Source organism: Mastigoproctus giganteus, chromosome 10, assembly GCF_048544385.1.
Source record: "Mastigoproctus giganteus isolate SK-2022 chromosome 10, ASM4854438v1, whole genome shotgun sequence".
NCBI lineage: Eukaryota > Metazoa > Arthropoda > Arachnida > Uropygi > Thelyphonidae > Mastigoproctus > Mastigoproctus giganteus.
In genome coordinates this window covers 17,764,252-17,786,714 of record NC_143584.1, presented here as the reverse complement: position 1 = coordinate 17,786,714, position 22,463 = coordinate 17,764,252, and the positions used below count along the sequence as shown (strand labels likewise).

The window sequence follows — 22,463 nt, the reverse complement described above, 5'->3', positions numbered from 1 at the left end:
TTTTTTTATTCCTGAATGGCTGTCCAGTTTCCCACTACGTCGCTAATCTGATCTCTGTATGTGTCACGCTACGTGATGTCTGCTCGCTGAGCGAAACACGAACTCCCTCTATTCTTTTATTACTTGCAAATGAAAGCGGATTGTATTTTACAGCATTCAGGTTTACAGAAAATACACTTTTTTCCTTCATACCTAAGGACAGAATGAAGGAGATAGTTGCGCAATAGTTAAACCTGCCAGAAATTATTTTATTCAAATAAATCAATTTAATAAATATATTGATTGTCAAAGGATTATCCTGTGTTGGTTTTAATGAAACAAGGATACAGTCAGGTAAAATGTCCTAGTTTCATGAGGATGTAGACACAGCAAGTAGCTGATTCGATGCTGCAGTTTGAACTACTGCAATGGAACCCTTATGAAGGTAATCATAAGGCTTGTCCCAAGTTTTTCAGATATATGTCGACAAATAAATCTTAACTCTGCTATATTTAGTAAAATAGTGATAAATAATATTTAATAATATTGATTTACTTTTAATTATATATCTTGATCAGTGTAGCTATATTGTAAATTTTTATTTTTCCCTTTATTTGTATAATGACTGCGAAAAGATGGTATATTGACAAATACGTCACTATGGATTTATTTCAATAATTAGCTTTCATTTCGTATTATAATTTTCAAAAACTGTTCGCAAGTTATGAACTAGTTCAACTTTTATGACGAAGTGTAGGATCAGCTCATAAAAGAGCACAGATTATTAATAAACAGGGTGAAGAGAAGCATGCTGAATGTTAGATCTCATACGAAAAGTTTCCGTTTCGAACACAAAAGTATATTAGAAGAAAAAAAAAGAAAAAGAGTAAATTATTCTCTGCATTTCGTACAAAAAAAAATGGAAAATGACAAATACGGGCGATATTTGAATTTATTTGAGGAGTCTGCTAACGTGTTACTTTTCAATGTAGTCCCTTTTGGAGTCAATACACTTTTGCCATTGATGCTGTAATGCGTTGAATCCAGGTGCGAAGAAAGTTTCCTCTTTGGCCTCCAAGAATGCATCCACTTCATCAATGACGTAATTGTTGGTGGAAAAATGAATGCCAGCAAGGTATTTTTTCAAATAGGTAAAAATTTTCAAGGTTTCCAGGTGTTACATCTGAAAAATATGGAGGATGGTCCAAGATTTCAAAGCTGTACTCATGCAGTACTGCTATGGCAGACTTGTGAGCAAGCACGTTGTCCTGGTGGAACAAGACTGCTTCGCTGAGCTTTCGTTGGCATTTGTCTTTGATGTTTTCACCCAAACGCCTCACACAAGGTTTGCATAATATGCTCCTGTAACTGTCTGGCCTTTCTGGAATCCATTCGCAACAATCCGTCAGCATTCCAAAAAACCAATGCCACCACCTTGCCTGCAGAAGTAAATAATCCGCTTGACTTTCTTTGGAGGGATAGAGGCGCACTCCAAACAGTGGAAACTGTGTTTCAACTGTTTGGATTGTGCCTACAACAACTGTAATACTACAACAACTTCCGGAGTGATTGTCGTGCAAATCTTCCACAGCATGGTTCATCTTCCAGGCTCTCCCTCCCTCGTTCAAATTCTGCTGCCCACTTCTTGACCATCGAATAGATAGGAGCATCCAATCCCAAAGTTGTAACCAAATCCTCATGAATTTCCTTTGGCTTTAATCCCTTTTTTCCCCAAATATTGGATGACTGTACGATGACTGATTTTAAATAACTATGATCTTTATTGTAAGGTTTATAGGTACACGCAGGTACGCTAGCTTTACAAACCCTTCACGGCATTAAGCCAGGGGTTAAAAAGCAGTGGCAGAGATACCATCTCTCCGAAAATGTAATACAGGGTAAGTACAAAACTTAAATACGAGTAAAGGACAATTATGTGTTAATAACATCAAGCAGATTATATTAACTTAAAAAAATAATAATAATACTACATCAAATTACAAAAACAATAATTATAATACATTAAATTACAAAAAAAAATTTAAAAATAATAATAAATAAATTAGAATGACACAAGATAGTTTTCTTCAGTCGGGTTTGCCGTGAAACTGTTGTCGAGCCGGAACGATCTCAGATCAGTTGATGGCTGTGGAAACAACGTGCGGATCTAAGATGAGATGTCTATACTTATTGTTCTCTACGATTTTATACATGTCGGCATCCAGGAGTTGAACTAGATGGAGCTTCTGATAAGGGAGGAAACGATCTTTAAGATGTAGCCTCGAAGAGAGAGCAATAAGCTTGGGAGTGGACCGGAGAGCTGGTTGTGGGATTCGCCAACATACGGTGTCCCAAATGTTGGGCGCTGAGAGTCTCCCAGTGATCATTTTGTCTATCTTTCCTCATTCACACAAATTTATTGCCTTCAAGATAATTATAAAGAACTTTATTCAAACTGCATCAAACTTGGTGAGTTACTATTTGAGATATGATACATTAAGTACAGAAATCTTTAGCATTAAGTACAGAAATCGTCGTTCTCCTCACACCGGGTGGAAAAGACCTGAGTTCGAGTTCCGTCGAAAACGTGAGGAACTTTTATGGGCCTTTTTCACAGCGTGGCTGAGTTAGTCTCAAGCGAGGGTAACGTGGTTTTTTTCTCTCGGAAACACGGTTTTTCGTCCAGCAAACAGAAATTCAACCACAAAGCACGTGCAATTTATAGACAGTATATATGGAGCAATATGGACTTAGTAACTGATGCTCCTAAAACCCTTCTACAACAACAACTACCCTTTCATACTTAGGCCACGAAATTTTCAACCTCACCCTTGTAGTTGCCATCTATTCTAAATAGATTTATATTTGTTATTAATGCTGCAAGGCAAGGTTCAGCAAAATGAAGAACATGTTAAATGAAAGAAAATTATGCCTTAAAACAAGACTAAGAGTTTAAAAGTTTTACATATGGCCCATTTTAATGTATAGATGTGAAACATGGACCCCTCAAGAAAGATATAGTAAAATAAATAAAAAAAACAGAAAATGTGGATATTGAGAAGAATGATGAAAATCAAATGGAGAGACAAAATATCTAATAAAGCAGTCCTTCAAATGAATAACACACACACAGAAAAAAATAAAAAAAAACAATTAAACAAAATCCGCAGACGGAAAATAGGCTTCTGTGGCCACATCATAAGAGGTTCCAAATATGAAATATCTAAACTGATCTTAGAAGAGAAAATTCCCAGCAAAAGACCCAGAGGAAGGAAAAGAAGAAACTGGATGGATTATATAAAAGACTGGACAGGACTTTCCACAGAAGAAATCATTCATAGCAGTAGAGAAAGAGGCTACTGGGGTTTGATGGCCTCCAACCTCCAAAATGGAGATGGCACATGAAGAAGAAGATTAATGATTGCAGCATGAAATGTAAAATATGATTTCATATAGAGAAATCATGCAATTCGTTAAACAGAAAAAGTGCCGAATTTCAAACCCCAGGAAACATTGGTATTGCAGTACATTCATTTGCAACAGTGGACGCTAGAAACCACGACAAAATTGAATCGAGATTTCCTTCAAAACATTTAATTCATGGACAGTTAAAAGGACTTTAACACTACGAGCACGCGAAGTAACTCATTTTATCACCAAAGAAATCTTAAGGAGGAAGAGAAGATAAAAGAAAAGGATATTATGTCTGTTAAAGATATTAAATCGAAGCTTGTTAATTATGACCCCGACTTCGCTTTTAATGCTGTTCAATCGCAGGTCTTAATAGAGAGCTTATTTGAAATAGAATAATGGTCACTAAAAAAAACCTTACCTTTCTGTGCTACCAGTTTATGTAAGTGATTTGTATACAATTATTTTGTTTGTATCTATGTCAGAAAAACCCGTTGTCGCCAGTCAGGTAGTTAGATGTGGCTGTAGACGTTAATATTACTCCAACTGTGGCTGTATGGCAGCATCAGTCAACTGATGCTTATGTTTTGTCTCAGCTGATATTTATTTACTACAGCGGAAGTATTATATACGTTAAGAAATTTCTGACGTTTCTATATAAAATAATTATACATATGTTGTTTCTTTTTTTCGATGAAGAGTTAGTGTTATTGTCAGAAGATGACCATGATTCGTTGGTACGGGACATCTTGAGTCCGTAGGCAGTGCCAACATATAGTTTCCATTTATTGCTTCGCGATAAAAAACAGAAAACGAAAAAGGAAAGAAACTGTAATATTAGGACCACTCGAGAATGTTAATGTCTGTAAATTGCGTGTATTCGCTGGTCGGTTTATCTGTTTTCCTTGATGGAAAAACAGAGTTTCTGGGGACGTGGGGGTACCTTGCTATCCTCGGGTGAGACCGACAAACTCAGCCACGAAGTTAGAAAAGCCCGTAAAAGTTACTCGTGTTATTGACAAGATTCGAACCCAAGCCTTTTTTCCACCCGGTGTTTTGGGAGGATGTTGATTATAACCACTGAGCTTCCCAGAACAGAGAAATGTAGAATGGACTATCCGATTCCTACAGAAAACTATTACAGTGTTTCATCCCACAAGCCAGGCAAGCAGAAGAAATAGAATGCAAGCAAGAATACACGCAACTTGATATGGTGGAGGGAGGGAGGGAGACAGCTGGTTTAATAGGTCTGGCTTTAGAATGGAACTGTAGAGACTGAGTGAACTTTTTTACTTAAGATAAAATTTTCCACAATCATATATGACTGAATTCGTAGCTATAAAATGAGCAATATATTACTTAAAATCAAATACCCACATACATCTTCAACAAACACAATTATACTACTGACTCTAAAGATACCTCCTGAAAATCGTAAAGTTCCAAATGGGTTCAAATTCTTGGTGTTTGCTATTAGCAATGCGTCCCCTTTTTATCGTTATCATTCAGCAACAGGACCTGCATGTTCCAACTGGCGCCCCATAATTCCTCACCCCATCAAGTCTCATGCATCGTGTATACCTGGGTGGCGTGACGGCTGCGCCGTCTTTAAGAGGTCAGGTGTCTGCTTGTCAGCGGCAAATGCCTCACTTCCAGGTTGGTCTTGATTGCAGCCATGGGGAGTGCAATTACAGAACAGGAGATTCTCATTGCACTGTTGAGTCGAGCCATTTTACTGCCCGAACTGAGGTATAACCTGCCACGGAGAAGTACAGGTGGCGCTGACCTTGGCGGTCTGCAGTAGGCTCCCTGATGCGATCTTCAGATCTGGGTGCGTGACCTGAACAGTTCGGGGTTATGTTCAAAAGGACATCTTGGACATATCTTTTAAATTATGACGGGACTCTACTTCCTGGATATGTGCAGTCCGATACGAACATCCAATGCCCTCCTTTCTTTGCCCCACCCTATACTATTTATTACAACCTCTCTATTTATTCTCCCAATAAGAGAAATGGTGACGCCATCAGCAATCATTGGAATTCAGCAATCGTTGGGAGTTCTGCCCAACTTATAAAAATGCTCCTCAGGTTTTGGCCTACACCGTCTTTAGCGTTAAAAATATCGCCTGGTCTTCCGAGATCGTTTTGTTGAGGAAATGGGAAACATAAATTTCGCAGCGACATCTGGCAACACATTATTTCCAAAACATAGCCTAAAGGACCAACATCTCATATATTACCGAAGTCTTCTACTCACTGCTCACTAAAAAATCTCTCTTAGAGAGATTTTTTACACTAAATAAAGATCTAAATAAATGAAAACTACAGTTCTTCTGTTCCAAATTTCAATGTAGTTATTTGTACACACGCTGGCCAAAAAAATACGAATCTTTGTATTAAGACGATCACAGACAGAAGCAATGCGAATAAATGCAAAGAAAACTGTGACGTAGTATGATGATGACGTGTTGCCTCGTTGAGTATAAAGACTGCACAGGCTGTTCGACTGCAGTAATCTGAAGCCAGAAGGGAGAAAAATGCTTTATTTATCAGATTTTGAAAAAAGTCATCGTGAGTGCACGTTTAGCAGGAGCCTCGATTCAAAAAACGAAAGACATAATTGGTTTTGCAAAAGCATCCATCTCAAAAGTTTATAATGACTGGAAAGCAAGCGGTTAACCCACATCTCAAAAGCCTAAATGTGGCAGAAAAACAGTACTTCAAGAGCGAAGCCCTTGTACTCTAAGGAGGACTGTACGGAAAAATACATCCAGTGTGAAGAAAATAACGTCTGAATTCAACCAAGCCCAGAACTGCCTTATTTGAACTAGTACCATGCGCAGGGAATTGAAGAAATTGGATATTAGCAATCTCCCGCCTACTCGGAAGCCACCTATTTCAGAGAAAAACAGAAAAAATTAACTTACAGTGGTGCGGAGAACGTCGTAATTGGACGAAAATCTTGTGGTCAGACGAATCACGATACACTTTGTTTTGCACTGATGGTAAGCAAAGAGTGTGGCGAGAACCTCGCGAAACAATGTATATACTCTGCTTGCAATGTTAATATAACCGAAGCATTTGGAGGTGGTATCATAATATGGGGGAATGTTTTGTTGGGTCCGTTGATACCGGTATGGAAAGTCGAATGTTATCTAGGGAGTACCTGAATTTTGTACCAGATCTACTCCACCCTGTGGCGCCTCCGTAGCCAGGTGGGCAGGAGCAGCAGTGCGTTGAACACGCTTCTTGATTAGACCGGGGTTCCAGCCCGTGACCACCAAATACGAAGGATGCGGAAAGGTCAGGGAATGACCACCGCATATCCCGGAGCAATATGGCCTTAGTTGCTACTGCTCCTAAAAAACCAAATAACAACAACAACTCCACCCTGCAATGTTACACTTTTATCCCGAAGGTGATGGCCACTTTATGGATGACAATGCAACAGCGCATCAATCGTGCAAGAATGGTTCGAAGAACGTGACACAGATTTCCGTTATTTTCACTGGCCTCACATTCATTTTGATCTCCGTCCTATTGAGGATGTGTGGGATGAGCTGAAGAGAGCTATTCGGCAAAGAAATCCTCTTACTTCAAATTTATCGCAGCTACGCGATATTTTGCTGGAAGAATGACTACAATGAGACTAAAGCGCACTAAAACATCGTACGGAATCCATGCCGAGTAGCACACTTACAGTTATTCGAAACAATGGTGGCCCGATTCGGTAATGAATAAAGGTTCTTTCTTCTTTTTTTTTTGGCCACTGTGTATTATGCTGTGCGTTGCCGCTGTCTAACAAAATTCTGAGTTTTTGTCTTCAGTGGTTGTCGCTTATTTGGTAGAAGAGCAAATACAACAGAAATGATCGTTTTTCCTCCTTGGTACTTCCTACAACCACATGGATTGAGATATCTGAGTAAACTGCTTGCTGACACTTTTGAAATACTCATCCAAAAAAGAAAGTTATAATTTTGAGATTTCTATGGATTAGAGAAGAAAACTACTATGCCCTATCATCTATCAGCAAGAAACTGGATCCATTATTCATCTTGAAATCATCTAGATATATTTTTATGTTCTATTACGCTGGCGATTCTTGCATTGATCTCCGGAGCTTCCACCGATAATAGTTTCGATTAGCTTTGAATGATGAATAGGTTGAAATCTCTGTTACCAAGTCTTATTCATGATTGAACAACCAGCCGATTTCCATCACCATGAATTGTTGATAATAATTCTATTTTCCATCATATAAGTGAGACGACTATGCACACATCGAAGTTTAGTGCCCAGGAGACGGCCTAAGTCATCTGACCCTATGATCGGCCACCATCTGCACACGCAAGACGGTAAGGAATAAATTCATTAGGAGTAACATGCCGTCTTTATCTATGACTGTTAGCATGTGATCAGCTGATATAAATAAATAATACTCGGATTAGCAAAAAAAAAAAAAAAAGCTACGAAACATGAAGAAATTATGTTCAACTAGAGGATCATCAAAGCATGATGCCATTTCAGCTATTGGCTTTCATTACATGTGTGTGGACATGTGCTTTTTAAAGGGCGGCTCCTAGAACGTCAGTTCAACTCCATCTCGTATCTCTGTGAAGAACAGTATCATTACAAATGGGCCAGATATGTGTGACGTAGGTTTGTGTGTATTATGTGCGTGTTCTGTTCTGGCCTCTTGGGCACCCAGAAGCATCAGTCACCTGGACAGATGATTCTGGGTATTCGTCCACACCACGGGAAGGTAGGCCAGTCCCATAGTGCTCGTACTGTCTCAATTTGAGACTCTGACCCACCTGATGTTGCCAAAAGGTGGGCCAGATTCCTCTGATGGCCCACTCCAGAGGAGGAAAAAAAAAAAATAAATAAAAAGGAAAGAAAAGAAAAGAAAATGAAGAAAGAATGGCTTTCATTATAGGAAAGCTTAAGTTATTTAATTGTAACACCTTAAAAATTAGATAGAGACCTGAGCCTTAAACGATGAATAGAGCTCGGGACTTCGCTTTTCATACAGTTATTCAATCCAGAACAATAGAGACGATTGACTTGGTGTCAAAATCTTTCATCACTAAATATATACGTATTTGAAGTAACAGAAATGTCAGGAAATAGTGCAGAAATATAACATTCCATGAATGAGTTTTTGAATGTAAAAGAAACAGCTGCATGCGTGCCAAATACTTAGGACACGGAAGCCCACTTTATAAAAATAAAAAGTAAAACAAAATTTAAAAAAAATGATAAATAAAAGCAGAAAACGCGAACCAGGAAGTGTTCTGATGACTGGAGTGAAAATCATCGACTTACAAATCCAGTACAGTCTTTTAGAATAACATGCTTTATGCCAACTTTGACATAGTCGTCCTTTACATTAAAAATAGGTTTCAGGTATGAGTGATGTCGTTGGAAAATTTCCGTTTTTGCATCTCACTAAGCTGGTTGAGGTGAGTGATGATCAGCTCTTCAGATAAAAAGCTGATCATCACTGCCAACAAGTTTACAGAGCAATATTCTGATGTTCTGGTTCCTGAAAAATTTCTTTCATTCAGAAATATTCTAGGAAATGGTATATTAAACATAAAAAATGGATCAATTAAGGTCTTGATCCTTTCGTAATATAAAAAAAAGAAAAAAATAGTCTAGTATTCCGGATGTTTCAGTGACTTAATACTTAGTAATTTAAATTAGTTTTATTATATGGTTCTAAAATTACGAAGTATTTTGGCATTAATGGCTTGGTGGGGCCAGTTGGAACATTTCAAATGGGGACATTTGTAACAGTTGACTCCAGAAAGTTTATATTGTATAGATCAAGGCTGAAGCTTTTATAAATTGACACACAATTGTGTGTAAATTGTAACACTGCACATTTGCGACAATATTTCACCTCGCGCTTACCTATCTTCGCCAGGAGTTGCTTCGATATTGCACTACAAAAGTCTGGTACATACAGCCTTAATGGTTGTAGTGTCATCAGAGGGAGAGCTGATGCTAAATCCGCGTATACTTGGAAACGCATCACTTAAACTAATAATTTTTCATAATCGAATGAATTGATCATAACCTCTTGTTTATGCTCTTATTAGTGTATTAATACTTTTCATAGGCCTGAAGTGTTCTATGCTTTTTATTTTTCTCGAATTAAATGCTCAAAAAATTTATTTGTTTATTTCTAAATAAATAAATTTTTCGAGTAAACTAAATCATATATCAAAAGCAGTGCTCACTTCATTTCTTGATAAACAACTGGAACGGTCATCTTCAGTGCATTTTAGTAATTAAAAACTTCCAAAAAATGTTAACAATTATTTAAAAATTAACAAAATTTTCTAACTTTCATTTCGCGTTCCTGACTCGACATACATACATTGAGGAAATTTTCCAAAGGTGACGTCACGCACCATCCCTGGGATTTCTAGTGTCCACTATGACCAATTATTGCCCCTGTAACAAACCACCAACCCATTGCTACAGGGGAAGGGCGGAAGTTTTCACGCTTCCGATAACGTCCCACTTTTAATGAAGCAAAATTCTAAGTCCTGAAAACATTTGTGGCATGCCTCTTGCATTCCTGAAATAACATGGCTTTGACGATACATTTTCCTGATATACCTTCTGTTTGCTTCAAATATTGAACGCAGTGTAGTCCAATAACTATGGTATGTGCTCACAGTTCAGTTGAAATTTTGCAAGACGTCTACCAATTTTTATCTAGGCTTGCCTCACTGATTGAAATTTGTGCCTGTCGGATTGAATTTGATGACTTTTACAAATAAAATAAAATGTACTTGTACTAGAAACATATAGGATGCCAAACAACAACGATAATAAAAAGATACTAAAGAATCTACAGATATGAGATGGCATTATGTAAACGCTAGACTTGGATCAACGACAATGACGTCATTGGGCCTTATTTATTGTCAATAAGATGAAGACTAAATAGAGCAAAAACGCATAGCTGCTTTCAAGCTGTCGTCAGGGGTAATGAAGAATTTGGAATGACTGTGAAGACCTTGGATGTCTTCCCAAATCCTTTGGGAAAACATCCAAAACGGCTTTCAAGTGTGCTCCACGTCTTATAATTGTGACCCTTTTTTTGTAACACAAAAACATAAATGAAAAGGAAAATATTGGACAGTTCTGGATAGCCAATGTTTACCTGGACTGATACAGAGAGGAAAAAAATCTTTATTGCAATGGGTAGTAAGCTAGGGTGGCCATATTTGCAGATTTCGAAATTGGAACACTTGTAACCTGTAACTTCACTTATTTGATTACAGATAGAGGTAGATTTTTGAAGATCGTTGGTAAATAAACAACTTATTTTCAGTATCTTAGTTTTAGGGTTGCTGCATTTAAGTTTTTATAATACTGAATATTGAAATTCAGTATAAACGTGTAATGTGATATTGAGTTAATTGTGTCCCGACAAACTTTTGCGGGTTATTTTAGTGAAATAACAAACAGTCTCGTATATAAAAGGAGCGTTTGACAACTCTATGATTTATATTTTATTAATTAGTTTATTTATATTTAATTTGTAGATTTATTTATTTTTTTTTATGGTATCAATCTCTTTAACCAGGATATTCAAGATGCATTGGAGTCATAATAATCAAACACAGGCTACAATATACAAAGGATCGCACAAGCCGGTTAGTGGGTGGGTGGTCATATTCCACCACCCCTTTAGTTAAACGATACAAGACATCGCTTTGCGTGCCTGTAAACCACACCTGTAGCTCTTCTAAAGCAGTCGCCGCTACAAGAAGGGTAAGACGATCACTGAAGAAACTATTTTTACGGTTTCTTGGTTCGGTTTTTAGACCTTATGCGAACTGACCGTTCTTGACCTCGGGTGAAGGGAACGTGGATCGACTGCTGCTTCCAGATATCCGGGGGTGGTCAAAGTGTGCAAGGCGGAACGTCTTTGTCGAAGTAGGAACACGGATAAAATGTGCGCAAGTAATTTTCGCCGCAGGTTGATCGTACCGCCACTGTGAGGGAAGAGAAGTAACTTGGGATGAGAAGGGGGGGAGGGGATGAAAATGGGAGTTCTTTCCGAACTTCGCTTCCCTTCTAATCCCGAAAAACAGATGACAGTAATGGCGTAGTTGACAGCTGCGTAATCAACAAGTTAGGAGAATAGCCTTCAAGCAATTGATTTCGATTCTCTGTGTGTGTTCCTGCCTGATTATAAATGCATTAATAAAAACACTAAAATTAATAACACATTTTTAAAAAAATACACTTAAAGCAACTTATAATAGTTTGCCGTAATTAATTATCTATTTTTAAAACTATTTCTGCTTGATAATAATAAAAAAAAGGAATAATAAAACTATAAGCTCCATTTGTTTACTTACGAATATTGTGTTTTGATTGAAGCAAAAAAATCAACATTTTTCAAAGTAAATAACTTTATTTATACAAATATTGTTTATCGCTATTCGCGGTAGCCGAATAACTCAAAACATGTTCGATACATCAAAGACTCCTAATGAACTAATAAACAATTGTTTATACAGTTTGTCAAAAATTCTCCATTAATTAGCGCAAAATTCTTCAATAGCAACATGGCAGTGACAGACCATAATGACTAGGGTTAACCGGAGGATGAAATAAAATACAAAGAAATGGAAGAAAAAATAACATAACAGTTTTAATTTTTAGGAAAGATTTAATAAAAGTTACAAATGAACTTTTGTAACCCGTTATTCACCAAGGTGCGAGCGCACGCATACACAGTAATAAAAGCAAAGTTAATGTAATTTATAAGACTTTTATGATCTGGCTTTTCACATCATCCATTTTTATTTTTTGTGACAGTTTATATCACAAATGCCAAGAGTGGCAACGTTTAAAAACCAAGTTATTTGGCAATTGAGTTATTTGACAAAACATGGCACACTTTATCCATCAAGAATATGCAAGAAAAAATATACAAAAAATATAAACTCCTAAACGTATATTTAAATATATGTATATTTATTACCGGCTTTGAGCAATTATGCCGAACAGTAAAATAATGGCTTCATTAGACTCAATCTCCTTTCGTTTTAGTGACATGGCACTGGAATTCACATGGTCTCTGAGCAAACTATTGTGTTAAAGAATTCTTAGGTAGTTAATACATCAAAGAGACAGTTTCCTTTCTCAATTATCAATGCAACAACAACAACAAATACAATGTAATGCATACAAGAGCAAATACTTTATACAGTTATATCAGATTTGCTTAATTACATCACTACATTTTACTGCCTCACTGCGCATGAGTAATATAATAAGTATTCTATAATGAATATTCAACAAAATATGCATAATTATCTTACATATATACAAAAGTTGTATCATTTTATTATGTAGAATAATATACATGGGGCCCTCAGTAGTTTTTTCGTTATTGTTTTTATTTTTATGAGCTGCTCAGATTTTAATGCATTCAGGCTTGTTCTATATATAACTGCAACCTGTTCTTAAATTTGGGTGCATTAATTAAAAAAAAATAATAATAAAATAAGATTTGTTCTATTTCAGTAGCAGTTGAGTCCGATAGCAGTCATAGAAATAGCATGCTTTTGATGTCTGCTAGGGTGGGCTGACACGAAAGGTCTTTGCGTGCCCCAGACCAGCGTTCTTAGACAGCAGGTGCACCGGAGTGCCATGACCTGCGGCAGGTGGCAAAGGAGCTCCACCTCAGTCTCCGACAGCGCTGCTCCAGTCTCCTAAAGCAGTCAAGCTGTCACTAGGCCAAAATAAAAACAATGATATAAAACTCAAAGCTTAAAAAAAAAAAAGAAATTATCAATTAATAACAGCTTTTTTTTTATACTTAAGTTTATTTGACCTTTCCACCACTGCGTTAGCACAAATGCTAGGAAGGTCAAATATTTTCGCTCCTAAGTTTAATAATGTTTTCATCGTCTGCTATGTCAATTTATCGTCTGCTATGTCAGTTTATCGTCTGCGTTGTCAATTTATGATTATGTTTATTTTATAAACTATATAAGAAAGATCGCTTATTGTTTTATATTTACTGTATTTTAATGTTTGTCTATAATTTGATGATATCCAGTGTTTTTTTGGCATTGATAACTTTGGCACTTCTAATATACAGAACCTGCAATGAAAGACTAGTGTCAGTATAGGTAGAAGAACGATGTGATTTTTGACAGTTGGTTGACTACAAGTTTCTGCACTGGCTATGATTTGTTGAGGTCAGTTAAGGTTTGCTCCTAAGAACTGTGGCTAGTTTCGGTGGTGTGGGAATCGGAACAAGGTTGGACACATATTTTCACTGCCGTTGCCACTGGGCGTCCTATTACTTCAAATGGCTAGCGGGAGACTTCAGGGTCAAGGTCAGTTTGTAGTTTTCGGCCCCGTTCTTTCAAAAATGGCACAAACGAGGAAAAGGTTGAAGTTTTTCACCGTGGCTGTATTCCTGCGCATCCACCATCACTGTGTTTTAGAAGAAGGGACATTCGGGAGAATGTTTTACTGCAAGCTGTACAACTGTACTTTTTCACATCAGAGTGAGTCTGTAAGTGGGCTCGCAGATTGGAGCGATCTGCGAAAGCCCGACTGCAATGAGGACAGGCGAAGGGTTTCTCTCCCGTGTGGGTTCGGATGTGACCTTGGAGAAGCCATGGCCTAGAAAAGGCCTTGCCGCAAAGCTTGCATTTACACGGTAGAGTGTGGGTTCGAATGTGCATCTTGAGCGCCCCCAATGACACGTACACCTTCTCACAGTATTTGCAGCTGAAAGATTTCTTCGCTTGCGTCACGCAGTGGAATTGACGATGTTTCGACAGTCCGCTGTACGTGGAATAACTCTTGTGACAGTCCGAGCACTGGTAGCGTGGGGCCTGATGTCGCCGGGATGTCTCTTTGCCGGAATCACTGTCGGAGCTTGGTATTGGGGATGTAGAGGTGTCCTTGCCGTCGGGTATCCACGTTGGATAGAGGCCATCTTTACGGGAGGAGTGGTCAAAATGAAGCGACAGAAGGGGTTGACCTGGAGGCGAGTTTTTTCCCGCGTGTAGCGATGTCGGGGACACGCATTCTCTCTTGGGCACACAAGGCGAAAGCTGCAGAGACGTCGATCTCGGCGGAGAAAGGGGAACCAGTGGCGGCGGTATCAACGTAGAGGCATTCAGGTATCCCGGTGAGGGGCCGTACATGTCGGTAGCGTGACGGGGGAAGGGGTAGAAAGGGAAGTTGAACGGCAGGTAAGGTGGCACGATAGATCGATGCCACGTTGTTCTGGACGTTGGAGGGGTGTGAGGAGTGTTGGGATTTAGTGGTTCCAGAGGTGCACAGGGCTTCAGGGGGTGATCTGGAGGTGGTGACTTAGGGTCAATTAGAGCTATGGCAAGCGGAGGCGTCACGACCTTTGGCCGTAGCGGCATCTCTACTGGTTTCCCTTCTGGAAACTTCGGGTCGGTTTCTGGATCGGCTATCTTTCTGGCCTTTAGGCTGAGGTCGAAGGGTCCTCGGACGTCTATGGAAAGAGAAATGAATAAGAAATGAGGAAATGTGTTTTAGTTAATATTCATAATTATAATATTTAATTCAAAGTAAGACAAGAAAGCTTATGAAAATGTATTTCGTGATCACAGAATCTAATATTCTAGAGCCGCTTCGCTGCATGGCACTGTCTTCACTTACGTACAGGATGGTGTAAAAATACCTTTTTTTTTTTTACTTCTAAGATATCGAGGGTTTAGTGTCACACAATGTTAACTACAAAATTGCATTTTTGTTTTGAGACAACTTTAGTTTAACTTTATACAAATAACGATGCATATCGTTATTTGTCAAATGACTTTTTCTTGGTTAATTACAAAAACGTTTACTACAAAATGATTTTGTAGTTAACGTTGTCTGACACTAAACCCTCAATATGTTAGCATGGATTCTGTTGACTCTACTGCTTTTGTAGAATTAGTTTTGAATTTTTGTGGTACTCATTTAATTAGTCAATAGAAAGGATATCTCTCTCTCTCTCTCTCACGAAACAGCCTTTAATCTTGGTTATCCATCCTTTTCAAATGTATACTTAATGATTTGAAAAGGATGGATGATCTAATTGAATGAAATTAAAAGGAAGATCTTATGTTCCTTTTCATTGAACGATCTTATCTTCCTAATCTTGTCGATCTGCCGAAAAGGCAACGATTTTTTTTCGTTGTTTAATGAAGTTGGGCCAGGTTTTGGGGTCCGATAAAATACAGAAATTGCCCAATTAAAAGTGCAATAACCGGCCAAGAGATCTTTCATTGAATTCGCTATAATTCTGTAACTTGTCGCTGTGCGGTGGAGTTTATTTTCCTCTCCACTAAGATACTTGACACACACAAAGATTTCTTTGCTTATTTGCGACTTCATGCAGCCGTAGATGGGGGGTGGGCTGCTGGCACAACCCACCAGGTGTTAGAAACGTGCGTAGTTTATCAGGTAACAACATTTGTCTTGTAACAAGAATGCTCAGACTTGTTGACATCGCGATCTGATCGAGGAACTAGCGCATTACTAGCACCCACTTGACAGGGTGGCCTGCTGCCACATTCCAGACAGCAGACTGGTTGCTATAGCGGGCCTTATCGCTTGTCGACCCGTCCGCTGTCACTTGGCCGAGAGCTCTGGGGAACTGCTTGCAGTTGACACCTGTCATCGCTTCGGATTTGTAACCCAGAACTTGCCGACTTCTAAACCATCCCCTCGAAGGACAGAGGGGAAAAAAAAAAAAAAAAAAACCGTTGATAACAACTACCTAATACTTGGAAAGAAGAGCATAAAAACCAGCAACTCTGCTTGGATGTTTGTCAAAGTTGACGACTATATTCTTGGAGTGGGATTAATTTCTAATCCGAGTAGCTTTACACTTGACGCTCCCCGCCTCAGAAAATAGCTTTCACTGTAAATTCTCCTCTCCCTTTCCTGGCGTAGGGCATTGCCACCTTTTCAGTTCTGCTCATTTACCAAAGATTACAAACCTTAACTCTACTCCCTGTCCTCCGGGTGAAGGGGAGCTTATGCCTAGCTAATATTCATCTCAATGACATCTCATTTTGTGTGTGGGTGTATCTCCGAGTAGTTATAAATATCTCTACTTGCTGTCTGCAATATATCAGCGAAATTATGAATTTATAAAAGTGAATTATCCTGTTTCTTTTTACACACTGGAATAGCTACCTAGCTGTAAGTTAAATTTAAAAACTTCACTGTTACCTTAACCGATACAGGAGGGAACGTGCAACTTTCGTATTTGTGACCAGGTATCAGGAATCTCAGGACCACAGCCAGCCCTTTCAATTAATGAAGAAATTACTGTGTAAACATAAAGGTAAGAGTTCACTCAAGACAAAAATGTTGAATACTAATTATGGACTAGTAGATTCTCATACATTTGCCTTCTTACAGTCTACGGAGATTCTAAGCAATGAAGAATCTGTTTGTTCAGGGATGCCTTCTTAGAAAGAGTTACACTTCTTGGCTTGAATCAGAGTTGTTGAAATCACGTAAACCACATTTAGACAATCTTCCTTGTAGAAAACCATAAGGTTATTAACTCATTTACCAAAGAGTACAAATCTTAACTATTACATCGTATTGAATTTACAGTAATCATTTGAGATTTCGGTAAAATTTAAAAACAAAATCCATTTTTCTATTTCTTCTCGCAGAAAAACTAACCTTAGAATACACGCATTGAGAATTCGTTGGAGCTAAAGTTGTGAGACATAAAGTGGCATTTTTGGTGCTATATAGAGCTAAATTCCCTTACCACCTAAGAGGTACTGAGGCATTTATTAGGGTAGCATAGATTTTCAGTTATCCAAACATGAAGAAATGATTCCTCACAGAGAGGACATGATGGCATAACCTCTACTATTCACAAGGGAATTTAATTAAAGAGTCTCATCTACCCCTGTTAAACAACTTCTGGCACTCAAGGAAAAGAAGTATTTTTCAATGTTTATCAAGCTCTTAATTTTTTAAATATTTTGCTTTAGAAGCAAAAAATCAAAATTAAAATAATCAAAATTAAGCTCAAAATTCGTTCTAGAGTTAGTTTTATTAGAAGCATCACTGTAAATAAGTCTACGTACCGATTTGACGTTATTGCAATTGGTCTGTGTTGTGTAGGGATGAAAATTCGTTGTGAATGATGAGCTGATTTTTTGTGCTGTTTTTTCCTAAAACTGTCAGCCTTTCAAGGTCATCGTTAATATTAATCAACATTTATAATTATCTTCTTACAAATGGCAATAACATCGATAAGCCATACAATTTATCATTCATCACTATTGCGTTTTTGTACAAAAATAGAATTTCTTCAATTAAAGTTAAAGATGGCGAGTGTTATACAGTAGTATCATACGTGAATTACAAAATCACACCAAAACTGCGAGTTCCCTTACAAAATAAGAAGTAGTACAGTTTTATTTTTACCTCGATAATTTGGTTTGATGCTGCCGAATTAAGACACACCACGGTCTTTAATGTCCTTTTTCGTAAAACCCTTAAACAACAGTAACAATAGTTGCAGAATCGCATGAAGTCGTAGCAATCTTTCCATTACAAAATTTAAAATTATTCTGGCTTCCGAGATTTACAGAGAGAGAGAGAGAGGTGGGGGGAGAAAGAGAAGAAAGAAAGAGAGAAGCAAAAGAAGTTAAGACAGGATAATAATTTATTCTCTCTCTCTCTCTCTCTCTCTCTCTCTGTTAGAAGTGGAGAGAATAATTTATATCTTTCTATATATTGAATATTCTGATGTTTACATTGTTCACAGTTATTTAGTTAAAAATCGCCTCGACAAACTATATTTTCTCCTTAGATTTCAACTGTCAATTTTTAATTTATTGGCACCTGAAATATATGAACTACTGGTATTTCTAGAGGATCCTTACCTGGGATTGTGTCTAAGGAAACCCGGTCTGTTGTGTCATTTTCCGTTTCTACCTCCAATTCGATGTTAGAATCTTCCGACCACGGTCTCTTCAGGGTCATCAAGACTTTGGATGAGAAGGAGGAGGAATGTTTCTTAATTAAGAACGCACGCGGCATGATAACTGGCACGATGAGAAAGAAAAAAAAAATCAAAAATGGATCTTTGGCACCAACACCGTAAAACTCGTGCACACAAGACCCCCACTGTCCGCTCGCGTGCTTGACGACTTTGTAAGCAGCGAGAGCGCTTGCACACTATCTCACACGCACCGTACACTCATGAGCATCACGCGCCGATGGCGAGCTCCCGACTGGGGTTTTGATTGAGACTACGGACGCTTTCTAGCCCAGTAGCAGCCATTTCACTTCTGCTGTTCTCCTCTGCCGTGTGAATCGGCAGCCAATAGGTGACTCCAGTTGCCGAGGGAGTTACCAATTAGAACGTTCCTAGCTCTCCCCCTGCAGTTTCGATCCCCCAGTCATTGGGGACATCCATATGTCTCCTCTCCATCAACCAAATGGGCAAACAACACCGAGCTGTCAGAATAGGAGGATCTATATCTCTCGTAATCCCTCCCCTTTTCGGAAACAGGTGAAAGAAGCCGCAACACGCTGTTCTGATCCTGGATCTGGTCTTGTGTGCGCTCTTTGTATGTTCCGTTAAGTCAATTAAGCCGTTACGCTCGCGATCAAAGCTCCTTAATGAGGGTTCCATTATGGTGATTTCCTCCAGTTAACACAATAGAAAATTTACAGTTTCTCTGTAAAACTATTTAATGAACTTAAAAAGTTGTGTGTATACTGGGGAGCTTTTATCATATTTGATACCTTCAACGTTAGCCAGAATACCTGAAGTATTCAAATAAGGTTTGCTTGTTCGATCTCTTCACCAAACATTTATCCTTCTAAACCATGTAAACGTTTTTTCAAAGAACTTAAGTTTTAATGCGGTCCACCTGCCAAAAAATAAAAAGAAAACAAATCATCGGGGTACATTGGAAATGCAGTATGAGAGAGGAAGTAAATAACTGACCTCATAACAAGAGCGAATTGACCAAATGAGTTTATAAACCCTATAACTGTTCCCTTACAATTATGAATTTGACCTGTTTAATTCCCGACATTGCAATTAAATAATAATTCCAACAAGCCATAGAATACAGCTTGAAATCAGCACCATTGATTTTAACGAAAAGTTCAGTCAGTGGGGCTGATTTCAAAATAGGTCCAAGGTCGAAAGTGTTATATCTCATAACGTCAACCTTACTAACTTGTAAAGGATGTTAGTGTAGCCAAAGGAGCGTAAGCAAGAAATTTTTATTGGAGGAAAGGGGAGGAAGGGATGGCATAGGCCCTTCATGGAAGCTTAATGGGCTCGGTACATTGACGCTTCTCGTTTGGAGAGGTTTGGGTTCGATTCCATTAACGACCGGAGGAATTTTCAATCGAGGTTCTAGTTAGCCAATCTCAGACGAAAGGAGATGAGTTCCCCGTGAGTTATTCAGAGTTTTAAAGCCGTGCAAATCGGCCCGTGAGCGTATTCTTCTACAAACCAATACACGATGCAGATGAGTGACAAGATCCGGAGCCGTTAAAATAATAATTCGCATTTTTGAAATTTGAGGGATGGGATTTGAATTTTATTTTGAAATTTGAGGGAGGGAATAGAAGATGCAAAGTACAAATTTAAGATACTAATGGCTGAGTGGGTGGGAGGGAATAGATTCTTTATCAAAGATTGCATCAATCTGTTCGAACTGTACAGTAAAACATTTTACTAGGAGCAGCGTTTTCGTAAATCATCGGATGGAAAAGGGCGTCCCCCCCCACCTTTGGACAGCCTGAGCGTCACTCAAATCTTCCCATACAACTGTGGGATAGTCTACGCCTCTACGGCAATGGATGATTGCTACAAGATTTAGCTCCTTTAAAACAAAGGCTGTATGGAGAAATGAGGTCAGCAAGTCCATCACCCTGTTGTCTATATACTTGTTCCGTCTCAGTCTCCCGAACAAGGGGTTAGTGCACCGCTTGCCACGCTCACGTACAATGGAAAAGGGAGGGCCGAAGTTAGCACGATGCATCAGTGCGTGTTTTGCTATCCAAGAGTTGGGGCAAGCTCTCACGATGTTCTTTTGTCCACAGCTTCCTTTCTTGCGGATCTGTTTCAACCTTACTTCCTCTGACCCTTGTCCTTGGGTGTGTGCACTTCCGGCACTCCCGAAAGACGGACTTCTGAAAATCTTAAAGAAGGCTACCGGTGCTGCCACCTGTCAGTTGGGTAAGAACCTGTTTTGACGGAAAGAAGAATAGAGGAAGTATACAGAAAGGAAATGTACGGCGAAGAGAGCTTTTTGACTTCCAGATAGGACTTCTGGGAATTTGTTCAGCAACTAAAGATACTTAAAAAAAAAAAAAAAAAAAAAAAAACATGTCCTTGTTTCTTGATTATTTTGCCCGCATCTTTCAATATTTTGTCATATTCAACCTGGAGTAATACCAATAAATTACGAAAAATATATTATGCAAAAATTAAAAAAATAAATAAAATTGAAACGAGAACGAAATCAGGGTAAGTAAAAGAGATCAAAAACATTCAAGAAAGGTAAAATAAGGCAAAAGAAATAAATCTTCTGTTTTTCTTTTTCTTTTGCTTGAATAAAATAAGATATAAAAGACAAGCTAAAGCAGATAAAGAGAAAATAAACAGAGCATACTGTTCAGATTGATTTTTTAAAAATTTTTGCTTTGCTTTATTTTTAATTTTTTTTTTTAAAAATTCTATATACTGTATGAAGAATTTCGTTCAGAAGTTTCTATTAATCACGTGTTAAAATTTACATCTCTTTCATATCAATTTGATGATATACTGGTATGACATAAAAATCCATAAATTTTTAATATGTTATAAAAATTACAGAGATTAAGACTTCACGTGAGTTACACGAGACAAAATACTAATGTAAATTTAGTTTTTAAACGATGTATTTGAAAATGCGAATTAACTGTAAATTTAACTGTTTTAAGTATCGTTTCGATTCTGTAAACAATTTTTTTTATTACTACTAATAAGAAATAATTAATAGTTTACTTAGTTTAGTTTATTTTATTTTATTTTTAGTTTATTTATTTATCTAGGATTATTGTTTATGTTAATGAATTGGTAATATAAATTAAAATAATAGTAAATTAACAATAAGTAATCATCATTGCAGATTTTTACTAATTATGATATTTGATTTACGAGTAGCGAATGTTTGACAGTCTTAGAAATATGTTAACTTCTCTTTTTCAAAAAGAAATTGTTGATCAATAAATATGGAATCAGTCTGTGAATCTTTTAAAACTCTTTTTTAAAATCATGTCATATCCCAAAATCTCGTGAATACCTATAGAGAGCTCCACTATGTTTTTGTTTGTTCAGATATTAAGATCGATTTTTTATAATTCCACATTCAGTCTGTTAGAGTGATTTTTAAGTTAATACACTATTTCAAAGTTTTCTCTAACCATTGTGAGCAATTTCTGTTGTGATCATTAAAAAAATATATATCGCAGATTTTATGAAATAGAGTTTAAAGTACTTTTAGGGTGATTAAATAACGTTTTGCATATATTTGAGAGTGATCAACCGACATCAGTCCATCAATGCATTCCACTGACGGTAAATCACTTTGGCCAAATCGGGTCAGAGTACCAGAGGGCATGTCTGACCTTGCATTCCGGGGTCAGGCCTTATGCACGCATGCTTTCGTTGCTCCTTGTCGGTGTGGGCATTGAGAATTATTTGCCAATACAATGGAGCAGTTGGTAAGGGATCGTGAGAAGACCTAGGAGGACAAAGGCGCACTGGCTTGTAGATGAATCGGAAGGCAGGTCACAGTTTTGACCCACCCCTAGCTACCGGTGACACCTGCCCTTGCTGACAAATAGTAGAGTCGGAACTTCACTAAGGGAGAGAAAGGGGGGAGGAATAAGGTGTGGGGAGGACAGTGCAGTGTACGGGCCGAAGAGTTTAAAAAGAAGTGGGCTATGGGTTTGGATAACACAGGTAGAGCCTGCGGCCGGTGCTATTGTCACTATGTAAGGTGC

General features: G+C 38.0%; 1 protein-coding gene across 1 annotated transcript; it reads right to left on the bottom strand.

Moving 5' to 3' along the window:
* Positions 1-13,474: 13,474 nt before the first annotated feature.
* LOC150078813 (uncharacterized) lies at positions 13,475-18,671 on the bottom strand. The gene is made up of 2 exons (XM_090382363.1): positions 18,332-18,671; positions 13,475-14,916 (listed from the first exon to the last, which is right to left on the bottom strand). The coding sequence occupies exons 1-2, from the start codon at positions 18,486-18,488 to the stop codon at positions 13,841-13,843; spliced, it is 1,233 nt and encodes a 410-aa protein (XP_090238489.1). The 5' UTR covers positions 18,489-18,671; the 3' UTR covers positions 13,475-13,840.
* Positions 18,672-22,463: the final 3,792 nt, after the last annotated feature.